This window comes from Mustela putorius, unplaced genomic scaffold, assembly GCF_011764305.1.
Source record: "Mustela putorius furo isolate JIRA1106 unplaced genomic scaffold, ASM1176430v1.1 tig00003853_pilon_pilon_pilon, whole genome shotgun sequence".
Lineage (NCBI taxonomy): Eukaryota > Metazoa > Chordata > Mammalia > Carnivora > Mustelidae > Mustela > Mustela putorius.
Window position 1 is genome coordinate 21,515,587 of NW_025422005.1, and position 14,562 is coordinate 21,530,148.

At 49.1% G+C, this 14,562-nt stretch overlaps 1 protein-coding gene across 4 annotated transcripts in view; it reads right to left on the reverse strand.

Annotated features, from left to right (window-relative positions):
- Positions 1–2,801: 2,801 nt before the first annotated feature.
- The window catches only part of MECR (mitochondrial trans-2-enoyl-CoA reductase), a 33,673-nt gene continuing 21,912 nt past the window's right edge, over positions 2,802–14,562 (reverse strand). For 3 of the 4 annotated variants that reach the window (XM_013046856.2, XM_013046862.2, XM_013046845.2), the window contains 6 exons: positions 13,131–13,233; positions 11,742–11,844; positions 10,769–10,842; positions 8,581–8,641; positions 8,354–8,426; positions 6,598–6,963 (listed from right to left, as the gene is read on the reverse strand). In XM_013046856.2, the coding sequence (XP_012902310.1) occupies positions 6,803–6,963; positions 8,354–8,426; positions 8,581–8,641; positions 10,769–10,842; positions 11,742–11,844; positions 13,131–13,233 (575 nt within the window). In that variant the 3' untranslated portion in view covers positions 6,598–6,802. Of the gene's footprint in view, positions 3,147–6,597; positions 6,964–8,353; positions 8,427–8,580; positions 8,642–10,768; positions 10,843–11,741; positions 11,845–13,130; positions 13,234–14,562 lie in introns of those variants that run through there. The other variant, XM_013046852.2, reaches the window with a different exon arrangement.

A 14,562-nucleotide genomic window follows, 5' to 3' on the forward strand; every position in this document is an offset into this window, starting at 1 on the left:
GGTCAGGTGACCGACAGGCGGTGCTTGCGGCGCGGGGCAGTCCTCCCCTCCTCCCCCTCTCCGCACGTCCTCTCGCGAGTTCGCTGTGTTTGGGCCTGCGTCGCATTCGCAGCCGGGTGGCTTCGCTCCTCCCCCCGGAAGTGCCTGCAACTGTCCCGGCCCAGCGAGCGTTTCTGCTTTTGTCCTTTGAACCGGGAGTGGTTTCGACTTCTGAGCAGCTTTGGAGTTAAGTCTGGCTTCCAACCGTCTTTGTATCCGTGACCTTGGACCCGTTACGCGCCAGCTCTCTAAGCCCCAATTGTCTTCTCTGTATAAGAGGGATAGAAATTCCAACCTTCCAGAGCCAACTGGAGAATTATATATGAGACTAGATACGTCAAGCACTTACTGTTCCGAGCACATTGCAAGTGTCCAATAAATACCAATATTTTTTTAAAAATAGGACAGGTTGTTTCAATAGAAGCAGTGTGGAAGGTGGGGAAGGCTGGAGTTTTGAAGCTAGATTGGGCTTGATAATTACTTGGCCAGTTTATTTTCTATTGTAAAATTAGAATGATTTATCCCATTTCAATGGACTAAATGGATAACTAACTGGGGTAGTATATATGGAAGAATATACTGCCTGGAACAGTATCTGGACCGAGATAGGAACTCAAATATTGGTATATATATATATATATATATATATATATTTACTTCATTTAAAAAATATGGGAGAAAGAGGAAGCACAGGCGGGTTAAGGAGTAGAGGGAGGAAACAGTCTTCCCGCTGAGCAGGGAGCCCAAGGCAGGGCTCTGTCCATGGCCCTGAGATCATAACCTAAGCAGAAGGCAGAGTCTTAACCGACTGAGCCACTCAGGTGCCCCTTAAAATTACATTTTGAAAGGACAATTCATTAACTGTTTCAAATGATACAGTGGAAAGTCTTCCCATCTCCGTCCTCTGGCCATCTCGTTTCCCTTCCCAGAGGCAAACAACGTAATCAGTTTCTTAAATGCCCTTTGGGAGGTATTTTACACAAAGCAATAGGGGTGTGCTATATGTACAGTTTCGTGCTTACTATTATTTTGAAAGTCATTCCATCAGTACAAAAGAAGCTTCCTCAGGATTATTTTATGGCTTATGAAATGGCGTTATACACAGTGATTTATTTACTCAGTGCCCTACTGAAGGATACTGAGGTAGGTTCAAACCATTTGTTTTAACTGCTGCAATGAGTAACTTTGTATATACATATATGTAGTATCTATTCCTAGAAGATAGTTGGGATAAAGGGTGTGGGCAAGTATAGTTTGGACAGATATTGCTCAATTCTCCATAAGTACCTGTTTCTCTATCTCATCAACAACACCGTGTTATCAAATTTTATGATCTTAGTCAATCTAATAGCTGAAAAATGCTATCTTGGGGTAGTTTAGTTTGTATTTATCTTGAGTGGAGTGAGACTCAATTCATTTGTTTAAGAGATGCTTATACTTTCTGTGTCTGCTTAGATCCTTTGCTTGTTTTTTGTTGTTGCTGTTAATTTTTAAAAATATTTATTTATAGAGAGCACGCATAAGGCAGGCATGGAGAGGGAGAGAGAATTCTCAAGCAGACTCTCCGCTGAGCCTGGGATTGATCCCAGGACCCTGAGCCGAAATCCACAGTCAGCCACTCAACTTACTGAGTGACCCAGGAGCCATCCTCCCCCTTATATAGATTTATTTGAGAGAGAGAGAATGCAAAATCGAATGGGGTGGGGGTAGTGGGGGCAGAGGCAGAGAATCTCAAGCAGACTTCTCTCAGAGTTAGGAGCCCAATGTAGGGCTCAGCTCAATCTCACTACCTGAGATCATGACCTGAGCTGGAACCAAGAGTCAGATATTTAACTGACTGAGCCACCCAGACTCCCCCTTTGCCCATTTTTTTACTGATTCATAGGAACTCCCTATATATTAGCGAAATCAGTTGTTAGATGAGTAGTATTTTTTCCCAGTTTGTTGACTTTTGACTTTTCCCAGAATGTTTTCTGCTATGCAAAAACGTAAGATATTTATGGGGTCAAATTTATCTACCCTTTATTTTTCTTTGATTCTGGATTTTGTGTTGTAGTTTTTCTCACTTTGAGATTTAAAAAGAAAAACACCTCCCATGGCTTATTGTTATTTTTAGGACTTACTTTTTTTATATTGCAATCTTTGATTCATTTGGAATTTAGTAGTATGAGGATCATGATATTCTTAACTGGTTTTAACCTTGGTTCTCATGTAGTCTGTGTCTGTGTCACGTAGTCTGTGATCAGACTACATCTGTTATACAGATGGGAATGAAAGCCCCATACAGGGAAAATGCCTGTCTCTAAATCCTGCTCCTCCTCCGGAGTTTCCTAATTTAGGGAGTGGCACCTTCCATCAGGCAAAGTGCTGAAGTTCAACCTTCAACCGCCTCATCTAGTCGGTCCTTCCTTCTAAATGTTGCCGAATCCATCCACTTCACTCCCACTTCCTAAGTGAGTGCAGGTCTCGTCATATTGTTCATACATCACAGCTAAAAAGTTGTGCTTTTCCCTCTGTCTGCAATATGATTGGCCCCTTCTCAGGCCTCAGACCTTCCTTGCCCTCTTTATGTCAAGTATCCTGTCAATATGATATCACTGTATTTTTTTCTTCACAGCATCTACCACACTCTGTTATTGCCTTATTTCTTTTTGTTCATGGTCTTTCTCTTCTACTAGAATATAAGCTCCCTGGTATCAGGGGCTGTGTTTTTTTGTCTCCTACTGTATCCCTAACATCTATTAACAGTGCTTTTCACATAGTGGGTGTTCAATATGTTTATTAAGTGAATCAACAAATGATCTCTTACCTGAATGACTTCAGTGGCCACCTGATTCTCCTTTTTCCTGCCTCCCCATGAGACACAGACTCAGGGAAATTTGAACTGTCTTCTGATTGACATGCTAATTATCATTGTACAAAATCAAGGAGTCCAGAGAAAAGAGGGAGCACAGGGCCAATTGTGGGGCCAAAGAAAAAAAGAAAAAGTCAGGATTGACTGGTATGGTGACCAGACAGGGTCAGGGGAGCTGGCTTCTGGCGCGAGATCTGCTGCCTGCTGTGTGACCTTGAGCAACTCACTTCGCCTCTCTTGGTGTCTTCCTCTTCTGTAAAGTTATGATATTAATTAAAATCTCAATGATACAAGGAAGTTGTAAAAATCAAATGGAGATCACGTTAAAGGGCTTAAACACTACAAAGGGTTAGGGGTATAGGGAGAGCTTGTTTTTCTTTCAGGGAGTGCAAATGTCTCCTTACCTTTTAGGTCAGCTCTGCTGTCTTCCCAGGATTTTCCTGCCTGCAAATGTCTGTCTTCTTTACCATTCCCAGCTGCTCTGGCTGGGCCCAGTGTCCTCCCCAGGGCAAGGTGCCTACCAACAAGTATGAGGCTGGTAGATGCAGCCAAGAGCTTCCAGGCGCAAGGACAGGCCCGCCTGCTCCACACAGATGAATTCAAGAACCTTCTTCCGGGCTTCAAGTCTTTCCCTGAGGAAAGCAGGCTTATTTATCTCATCTCCCAAGACACAAAGCAGTCATCAGTATTATGGCAGTGGCTGTAGGTAGTTGCAGGGTGGAAGCTCCCAGAAGACACCAAGCAGGGAGCGCCAGAGTCAGAGTCATGAAGCCTCCAGGCATCAGGTGTGCCCCAGCTTTGGTTTAGGAGGTAATGCCTGTTGGTCTTCTTTCAGTCCCCTGGAGCCCAGGGTTCCTCCTCCAGCCATTTAAGAAGGATTTTACTTAGTGGGCCCAAAGAGCTGTCCCCACTCCATAGAGAAATTATTCGTCCTGAAAATGAAAAATAGCCTCCGTACTTGTGGAAAGTGTGCAAGAGATGATCCATCTGAAGTTTGATTCTTCCTACGGTCTTGTCACAGTCTCCTCTCTGTGCTGGCCTCTGAAATGTTGGTAATCCCCATGCTGGTCTTTGAAGTTTCAGGGGATTTTCCTTATTTGAAATTCAGAAGCCTGGGAGTTTCTGATGTTCTCTTCTTTTAGTGTCTCCCTTCTCCCAACTGTCCCCTAACCTGCTGCCAGAGGAATTTTTTTTTTCCCCCAAAGCAGAGTTCTCATTTTCTGGCTCAGAAATCTTTTGTTTCCTACGGCCAATAGGATAAAATTCAAATTCCTTAGTGGGGAATCATAAACTGCCACCATTCACTCTTTCAGCTTCAGCATGAATGATTTCAACATAAATTAGACCAGAGAATACAGATCAGTTATAATCAAGTTCAGAGAAAGCCCCAATACTAGGGACCTAAATAACACAGAAGCTTGTTTCTTATGTAAAACAAATCCTGAGGTGGCCAGTTAGGACTTCTGGGTACGGGGGACCCAGGCTTCTTGGATCTTGTCACTGACCCATTCTTAACATGGTCAAAGATGGTTGCGCAAATTCTCAGAATCAGGCCTATGTCCCAGCCAGGGGGAAGGCAGAAAGGGAAGATAGAGGTACAGGATGGATGCCAGCTATATTTTAAAGAGGTTCTTAATAAACTGACACCTACCAATTCTGTTTGCATGACAAGTGACAGACCTGTCTGCTGTAAGGAAGGCAAGAAACCCGTTTATTCCAGCCACCATGTGCCGACCTAAAAGTTGTTGGCATCCTCAGGAAGAGAATGGATATTTGGGGGGAAATGAGAAGATTCTAACATAAACATCGTGCTTCTATAACTTAGCTTAATCTGGTCCCTTGGTTTATGCTTGTCTCCTTTCTCTGCCTGAGAAAACTATAATCATCCTTTAAAGCACAGCCCAGATGTCATCTCCAGACCCCTAGAGCTACATTCTCAGGACATCTTGCACATCCCTCCATGGGGTCTCTAACCATGATGTTAGGAATCTTCCTCCTTCCTGTCTACCTCCTCTGAGTCTGTACCAGGGGCTGCTCCCTCCCCATGGCTGCAGGCTCATCGGTTCCCCTAAGCCCAACATTGTGGACTCACCCCGAAGAACTGAATCTGAACCGTTCACTCCTGTAGACTTTGAGCAGCCTCTTCCACCCTCTCAGGCTTTTTGCACTTGCCCATGTTGACCATCTATACAGTCAGGTGTCCCACTAACCTCAAGGTTAGAGGACAGGGGACAGGAGAGACCTGGGCAGGTTGGGGCTGATCCCAAGCCTAGTTGCACAAGGTAGCAACTCTTATCCAGAGGACACCTGCGGACCTTCCCCAACCCTGGGCTGAAGAGGAGTCCTTTTCTCCAGAGGACCCAGAAGGTGCTCCCAAAGGCAAGAGTATTATGCTGGGGGCCTATGTGTTTGCATGCAACTAAGCCTGAGCATACTCTGGCCTTCAGAGCCAATTTTCCCACATCACTCTTGCTGAAAATCCCTTTGTGTCTCCCCTGCTCTGGAGGGTAAGTGCTGACTTCTCGAACATTCTTGCTTTGACCTCTATTCACAGTTCCCACCTTAGTCCTCACACTCTTCTGTCTCAGGGGGCAGAGCCAGGCTCCCAGCCCTCCAAAATCTCATATGTGCCCTTGGTTTCGCTTGGTATATTTTCCTGCTTGGCCTTTAAGATTTACTGTGGATGACACCTCCTCCATGAAGCCTTCCTTCAACCCTCCAGGCAGAGCTGCTATGTCCCCACTGCCCTCTGAATACCCAAGTCAGTGGCCTCATTATATACTGGGAAGGTCTGTCCCCTGCTCTGGGCTAAGCAACTAGAGGGCCAGTCCCCTCTCCCCCACCACCAGCATCCCTAGCCTAAGGCACATACTAAGTATCCAGTAAATACATTCCAAAGTTTCTAGTTTTTTGCTCTGAATGAGTGGATCATAAGGCAAACATGGAAAGTTACATAATGTCAAACTCTTCTCTTTGAATAAAGCTACTCATTTTCAGAGCCAACTTTCAAGCTTCATGTCAGGAAGACTCCCCTGACCACAGGCCTAGGACAAGACCCTGATCAGTGATGGTCTCAGCGTTTCACCCACATGCTTAGCATACGAATCCGCACAGTAGTTGTTGTAGGAATCTTAGTTTAATGCTGGGTTTCTCAGCCGCGGCATCAGGGACATTCTGGGCTGGGTAATTCTCTGTTGGGGAAGGCTGTTTTGTGCACCACAAAATGTCTGAGCAGCATCACTCACCTCTACCCTCTAGATGCCAATAACATCCTCTCAGTGATGACTAAAAATGTCTCCAGACACTGTCAAACATCCCCTGGGGGTGAAATGACTTGGGGCTGAGAAGCACTGGTGTAACAACCATGTCCCCAGTTAGAACAGGCATCCCGTAGCTTGGTCCGGCGACCTGAGTGCCCACCTCCTTGGCTCCTCAGCCTGACATTCTCTCTCCCGTGTAGATCCTCCTCCTGCCCCAGACTGAGCCACACACCACCCAGAGTGAGTCACATGTTCCTTTTTGCTCCTCTGCAGAGAGCCTGAGGGTGGAGCCTGTGTCCTACTGGCTTTTGTACCTGCCAGTGCCCACCCATACTTTGTTTCCAGGTGGTCAGGAAATCATCGCTGGGGGACAAGTGGAGGACAGGCAAGGGGGCTTCTTAGCAGGTGCACAATGAGGGTCCTTCTTGACAGGGATGACTTCTATGGGTTTGTATGTGTTTATTTTTCGGAAGTTCACTTTATTAGACACCCTGGGGCTGGCCCTGGGGCAAGCCTTGGCTGGCTGCACAACCCTCCCAGTTGGAAGAGAGGACAGCCTGTGGAAGGCTGAGGGGGCCAGAAACCGAGGCGCCAGAAACCAGTCCGGCTGATCTGTCTCCTCTCCCACCTCGCTCTGGCTCCTCTGCGATTAGCACATGGTGAGAATCTGCTTTGAAGACACGAAGGGCTGCATCGAGGCTTCCAAGGCACGCTGGTAGTCCTGCAGTGGGACCTCGGAGCAGGCAGGGGCTGTGAGCTGGCCTCGGCTGATGAGACCGCACAGCGTGAGAATCAGCTCCTTGAACTGGGCTGTGGGAAGTTGAGGAAGTCAGATGGGGTGTGGTGGCAGGGCACAGCAAGACACACCATGGGCCACCCCTGGTGGCAGGAGCTGGCGCTAAACTCCAGGAAAGCCTCAAGAGCCAGGCTTGACCAAGGGTAGGGAGGTTGTGCAGGCAGCCTGGTTCCTGGCGGGGTAGGACAGAGGAGCGTGGTGAATGGCCCCAGGAGCTGGTGGGCAGGCAGAGCAGTGGCGATGAGGGCTCTGAGCCACAGAACCTGACTAGGGTGTAACCGAGAGTCCTGAAGAGTGGGAGGGGCAGGAGTACTGAGGCAGGGCAGCTAGAAGAGGCACAGGGAAGGGAGGTGGAGGGTTGAGGGCTGGCGGGGGCATGGGTGTGCCTGGCATGCCAGCTGATGTGGAACTGATGAGTTTTGCTCAGGGAAGGCAGCTTTCTCTGAGAACCCAGGACTCCCTTAGAATCCCCCAAGTTGAGGTCCCCAGCATCGCCTCCCAGGGCCTGCACCCCTCTATGATCCAGGAAGATGAGAAGTGAAGGCCTCAGCTGGGAAGTGGTTTTTCACAGACATCACTTCATGCAACATTCAAATCTAATCATGTCCCCTGTTGAGACCGCTTTGGTGGCTCTTCACTTGCCTTTAAGATAGAGTCTGAGCTCCTTAGGAAGGGTTGTAAAGCTTCTCATAATCAGGTCACAACCTATCTGTCTAGGCCCCCACTCTCTATGATGGGCTTTTGCATAGGCTACGTTTCTGGCCTGAAACATGCCATTGATGCCACCATGTTCCTCCCCTTCACTTGGACAACTCCACGTGATTCTTCAGTCTCAGCATTGAGGGGTGGTGGGGGTGGTGTCACACTCTGGACCACCAGTCCTCCAGGAGAGGAAGGCTGGTGGACTGGCTCAGGTTCTGGAGTCAAAGAGATGAGTTTACATTGTGGCTGTACCACTCCCTACATGGGGAGACTGGGTAAGCTATCTAACCACTTTGAACCTCAGTTTTCTCCTCAATCAAAGGCCAACAGTATCTAGACAACTGTGATATTTCAACTGAGACAGAAGTCAAGTAACTTGTCCAGGTCCCACGGCTAGCCTGGGTAAGCCTATTCCCAGTGATGGCGGGAGCAGGATTTGAACCCAGGCAGACTGGCTCCAGAATTTGTTCTCCGTACATGGCTGTCTTCCCCAGGGACATCTGCTCAGGATGGGGACAGTGTGTGCCTTGCTCACTGCTGCCACCTATTGGCTGACTGCTGCTATGGCTAGAGGCTATTTTCCTTCAGCCCGCCAAGGCGCAGGAGCCCATTACCTCTCCAGGCCTGAGGATGGCGGGTCACTTCTACAGCAGGCACTGCCCTCTTGTGTGGCCCCTGGCGATAGGGCCATCATCCACTCACCTGGACTGTGGTCCTGCTTCCACTGGGACAACCAAAAGCCTCGAAGTTTGAGATCCTTAAAAATGAGCTGGCTCTGTGGACATAAGAGGGACGAGCTGGGGCTCTGAGGGCCAGCATTTCAGGCTCTGCTGGAGGTATAAACCCCCTCCATGGACAAGGGCTTCTGTGGGTCTGGACAACTGTGGGGTCCAGGCCTGTGTCCACGTCTGCCTCCCCCACCAGCTTACCACAGAGGCTATGACGGGCTGCTTGGCCATTCCCCCGTAGGTCACCATGGTTCCCCCAGGCCTGAAGAGTCCAGAGAAAACAGAGTGGGTACAGACAGAGACAGGGCCCTTCTCAAAGCTGCCAGAACACTTCTATTCCAACCCTGGTCCTTGAACCTTGCTCTCAGAACCCTTGGGAAGGTTTCAAAAACTGTAGACTTGAGTTCCCACCCAGACCTAAGGAATCAGGAAGCAAGGATCCCTGCTCAAGCCAAGTGACAAACAACCCCACCAGGCGACATGGATGTTGAGCCAGAGCTGGGAACCCATTGATCTAACCACCCAGTTGCGCTTGGATGAATTGTTGCAGAGAAGTGTGCTCTGCTGAGAAAAGCCCAAGTTTAGTCCTGGCTTCCTTCCACTCCTTCATGTGCAGCCTTGGGCCATGCACAGACATCGGTGCAGACCTCTGCTCGTCACCTGTCCACACTGACTTGAAGGAGTTGTGAGATGAGGTGGCCGTACATGTAAGGAATGGTGTCAGTGGGGCAGAGGACAGTGGGTGACTGGCCCTTCGCTGCAGGAGGGGCCTGGTCAGGACCTGCTGACACCCACACGCACCCCAGCAGTCAAACGGGAGAGGCTCAAATAGTTTTTCAAAAACAAGTAAGCTAGTACTTCCTGTGCTCATCTTAACCTGTGTTCCCTCCCCACTCCCTGGCTCTTTTAGGAGTTTGTTGACCAAGGACAATGGAAGGCCAGGGGGGTGCTTCGCAAACTACAGAATGGAAGAAGCTGCTGTGTGAGGTAGGTGATTCTTTGTCCGGGAGGCTGGTGGGTAGTTTGGTCTTAAGTTCCCTTCAGCTGACACCTGTTCCAGAAAGTAGCTCCTAGGTGGGGATCACGGGCTCCCCCCACCCACCCTGCAATGTTCATTGAGCGTTTTCTGGGTGCGGGGCACAGGTATGAGTATTTCCATGTGCACTGGCTCTGTGAAGACCCCCCCATAGCCCCAGGGGGGCACTGTTATCACTCTGGCTTTGCAGTGAGAAAACTGAAGCCCCCCCACCCCTGCCACCTTTGGAGCGATTTGTGCTTCTTCTTTGTGTTCTTGGACTAACCTTCTGAGACAGAAAGGGTTTATATTCCATCCCCCACTCCCCTTCCCCTAACCCTGGACTTGGGAGGAAGGGTTGTGTTCAGGAGTCACAGTAGCTTGGGGTTAAGCCTGGCCCTCCCACTTCCCAGCGCTTGGGGGAGGTAATTAACCTTTTGGGTCCATGTGTAAATGGGATGGAATAGGACCCCTCACTTGAGTGGGGGGGGGTAAATCAAGTCCTCTGCACAGTCTGGTGCACAGGCAAATGCTCAGCGATGGCTCTCACAGCTCTCTGGCCACATGACGCATCTTCCCATCTAGCCTGTGAATTCTAGAGAGTTCCCTCAGTGTCTTAGCCATCTCTGTATCCCCTCACTAGTGACTGTTAGCAAGTAGGTGTCCACTAATATTGTTGAGGGGATTTCTGTTTTAGTTGGAATGTATCCTTTCAGGCACTCCTCAGCTCAAGAAGTTCATGTTAACAGAAAAAACAAGGGAAGGACGTGCACTGTTAATATTGTCAACAAGGCTTATTCCCCCTTGGTTGTGGTGATAGGTAACTTTCGTGCTTAATATTTCCTTTGTAATTTTTTTTTTTTTAAGATTTTATTTTTTAAGTAATCTCCACATGGGGCTTGAACTTACAACCTTGAGATCAAGAGTTGGATGCTCAACTAACTGAGACAGCCAGGTGGCCCATCCTTTGTACCTTTACATGCTTTCAAAATGCTTTGTCAGAGCATACTTTTACTTCTAAAATGAGAATCTAATAAAAAACTTAAAAGTTAACAAGCTAGGACTTAGTGACTTTTTAAGAGGCCCCTAGGTTATGAATCAGTAACCATTTCCCTCTCACAGAAAGCTTAGCCATCTTCCGGATCCTTTGAGAAACAAAATGGGCAGGTGTCTCGGTGATCTATAATGTTGGGAGGCTGAGAAAGGAAGTGCCTGGTTGACTAGGACAGGACTGTGGTCCCAGTTTCCTGCTCAGGGTTATGCTGACTTGGCCTTGGCTGGCTTTGGCTACTGGGACTTGGTCCCCTGACCGTCCTCCCTGCTAAAGGCATGGAAAGCGCTGGCCAACTGGACCTGCAGGGGTGAGGGACTTACGCTAAGTGTCGCAGCAGTTCTGTGGAGCTTTTCCCACCAACACAGTTGAGAGCAAGCCGCGGCGGGGGCATGTCCTGGAAAATAAGAAACCTGCAGTGAGGGAGCAGCTCTGTACATGTGGGGTCGGAAGCTGGCTACCAACAGCTCCCCCCCACCCTGCCCCCGGCCATGTGTCAGAGGGAGGGAGCGAGGAAAATGGGGTGTCTGTGCCTTCAAACTGGGCCCAAGGAGGACCTTTGCTTTATCAATTTAATCCTATTATCTGTTTTGGAATTTCGTCCAGAACTCATCTCTGGGAAAGAACAGATGGAGGGTGTCTAAATTCCTTTCTGAAGGACTTCAGGTCCCCCGAGTGTGCCTCTTCTCTGCGTGTGCACTTACAACTTAGTTCAACTCGGGCTTTAGAAACCTGAAGAGGCATGTGTTCTCAAGAGAGTGTGTTTGGTCACTCCAGAGTTCAGAGGGAGGAGGCTGAGATACAGTCTCATCACTTATTGGGTGTGCTGGGGGATGGAGGTTCTGGAAGGTTAAGAAGCTGTGAGTTCAGAGAGCCCTGACCCCACCACCTGTAACTGTCTGCCCTTGGTGCCCATTGATCTCTTTTGAGTCTTGGTTTTCTCACCTAGAAATGCTTTCCTTTCTCTTCCTGCCCTGTGCCTCAGGTTCCCCACATCCTCCCCCAGCTCGGAGATTCATGCTGGTTGTGAGGGCTGAGGGGATGCGCTACAAATATTCAAACCTACACACCATCCAGGGTTTCTTGAACTTTGTCTCTCCTGCCTCCCTCACAGCACCAGGAGCCCTTAATGAGTGCTGTCCCCTGGTTGAGGGAATGTGCTTTCCCCTTCCACAAAGAGACTAAGGGAGAATTTGGAGAGGAGCAACAGGGGCCAGTCCCAGCCTTTCTAGCAGATATGTCTTCCCCAGGGAGATGAGCATGGAATGAAGGCACAATGCCCCTCATCCTAGGTACCTTAAAGAAGTTTTTCATCTCAGGCTTCCTTAGCTCCTCTTCTGTGAGAACATGCTCGGCCCCCAGACTCTTCAGTCTGTCAGTCAGCTTTTGGAAGTCAGGTCTGGAAACCAAACACAATCCATGGCCCTTGGGTTACACCTGCTGGCTTTCTTTACCCTAGGCTTGTAGGACCCCTCTGCCATGGCTGTGAGAACATGAATTTCTTTGTGGGAAGCTGGGGTTGTGTGTAAGCCAGGCCTTCTGTAGGGACTGGCTACCTGATTTCATCACACCCCAACACCTCCACGCCTCGGTTCCCTCACTGGTATTTTGAGGTGATTCCTATAGCCCTTGTCAGCTCAAAGGTGTGAGAAACAGTCTGGCCCAGGGAGAAGTCATTTCACATCCTGACTTTGTCTACCATAACAACAAACTTCATTTCCCTTCCCCAACGCTTTTCAAGGGGGCTCTTCAGTGTGTTGTGCAAACATACTCTAGCCCAGGAGTGGCTCTGGACCTCTTTGGCCAAGGCAAACAGTAGTTTTTGTTAACACAAGTGAGGGGACAGAGAGGGCAAGTGAGTGTCAGTTCTCCTCCTAAGACTGGACTTGCAGGAGACAGCGAGGCTTAAGACAACTGGATGCTATGGTGGAAAGAGCTCGAGCCAGGGAGCGAACAGTCTGTTACTGACTAGCTATGTCTTCCTTTCTCTGGAACTTGTTCCTCACCATAAAACAGAGATGACAATCCTGTCCCATCTCCTTCACATCCCTGGTTAGAGAAGTTCAAAGTGCCACACAGATGCAAGGGGAGAAAGGGCCCTGGGTTAGTTCACAGTAGCAAGAACACAGTTTCAGGGATTCCCAAACTGTGGGTGTGAGATCATGGGTTATCTCAAGAGTCTCAAAAAGTCTTTGGCAAGGGTGCCTGGGTGGTTCAGTGGGTTAAGCCGTTGCCTTCTGCTCAGGTCATGATCTCGGGGTCCTGGGATTGAGTCCCGCGTCGGGCTCTCTGCTCAGCAGGGAGCCTGCTTCTCTCTCTCTCTCTCTCTCTCTCTCTCTGCCTGCCTCTCTGTTTACTTGTGATCTCTCTGTCAAATAAATAAATAAATAAATCTTTAAAAAAAAAAAAGAAGAAGAAGAAGAAAAAGTCTTCGGCAAGGGTGGGCTCCACCTCCTTCCTGCTCTTCCTTTACATTTAGGACGTGGCTCATCGGACAGCCAGAGGCCCCCTGGGCCTCCTTTCCCATGGCTGACCTGTCAGCAGTCCCTGTCTGCTGCAGAGGAGGACTGCTTATGCACGGGTGCCCTCTAGTGGAGACAGGGGCATCTGCAGGGATACGGGGCAGGGTGGGAGTTTGGGAGGAAGGGCCACTAGCTTGCCCTGGGATCAGGTCTCCCCACACACCTGTCTCGGACCACATTGATGGTCCTCAGGCCCAGGGCTGCGGCGATCTGGATGACTGCTTGCCCCACTCCACTGTTGGATGCATTCTGGATGACACAGTCTCCTGTGGGGCCAGGAAGAGACCCAAGTCAAGCCCCAGAGACCTGTAACTGGTCAAGGGTTTCCTGCCTGGGATCCTATTGTAGGGCAAGAGAGGGGAGTCTTCAGGCTCGAAATGACCCAGGACCTGGCTGCTGATCCTTCTCAGACCTTGGAGTGTTGCTTACTCTTCTCCCAATGCCCCCCAAAATTCCATAACACCCATGGTGCCTCCCAAGACTTGGCACCTCGGAGCCCATACTATACACAATTTAGACCCCACTGTGTAAAGGACTTCATGTTGATCATCAGCCTTCTGATTTTATATTCTCAAATCTCTGCTTAGGTTATTTCTATGGTTTGTAATGCTTCCTTCTTTCTCTCTTCCTTCATTTTGAAATCCCACGTACCCTTTGAAGCACAGCTCAGGCGTGGCTTCTTTCCCATCTTCCCTGGGTGTGTTTCCCCAGTGCTGTGCAGGTGGTGTGCTCTATCTCATACTTGGTTGTGGATAGGTCCATTTTTGGCAAGAGCCTGCGGCCTGCAGCTTCCTGAGGGCACGGCCACACTTTATTTCCCCTTTGTGCTGCTAAGTATAGGCACAGCGCCTTGAAATGGGTTTAGAGCTGTGCTGGAAAAACCTGCAGCCCCGGAAGTGGGGTCCTTTAGGTCATCTGTGGTCAAAGGCCAGGCCTGGCTTTGGAATTTGCCAATGGGGGAGGCAGTGAAAACGTGGGTTCTGACATGACATGGACCTGGAGTGACTCCCAGCTCCCTCACGGACTATAACTGACTGAAACATGGGACAGGTCATGACCTCCGTTTATTCCCCGTAAGACAGGAGTCCTGGGAACACCAATTGGGATGCTTCTTATTAGTCAGATGCCAATGTGTCCAGGAAGGTGCTCTATTATCCCAGAAATGTTATCTGAAATGCAGGGATCTGGGGCTATAGACAGGGGAGTTCCTGGAAGAATGCCCATTCTCTGTAGCCAGGAGTCAACATATGGATTGTCACCCATTAGTGGGTTATAAAATCAAACTAGTGGGTTGCAAGTAGTATTTTTTTTTTTGGTTAAAATTCCAGGTTACAGAATTAAGAGAGTATAGCGCACCACACAGAAGGGTAAATACTGCTCCATGAAACTGTGGGAACCAAAGTACATACTCACCTATATCCTTGTACTGGATTACAAGGTAAGCTGTAATTCTCACTATGGCTCAGCAGGACAACTTAGACTAACACTGATCTAGCCCAGGCCACACCTGTCCAGAGGCAGGCAAGTGGAGGGATATGCACCATGGGCCCCTGAGGTGGGGTCAGATGGCCCTGATGTCCAGCTGTGGCCCAAAT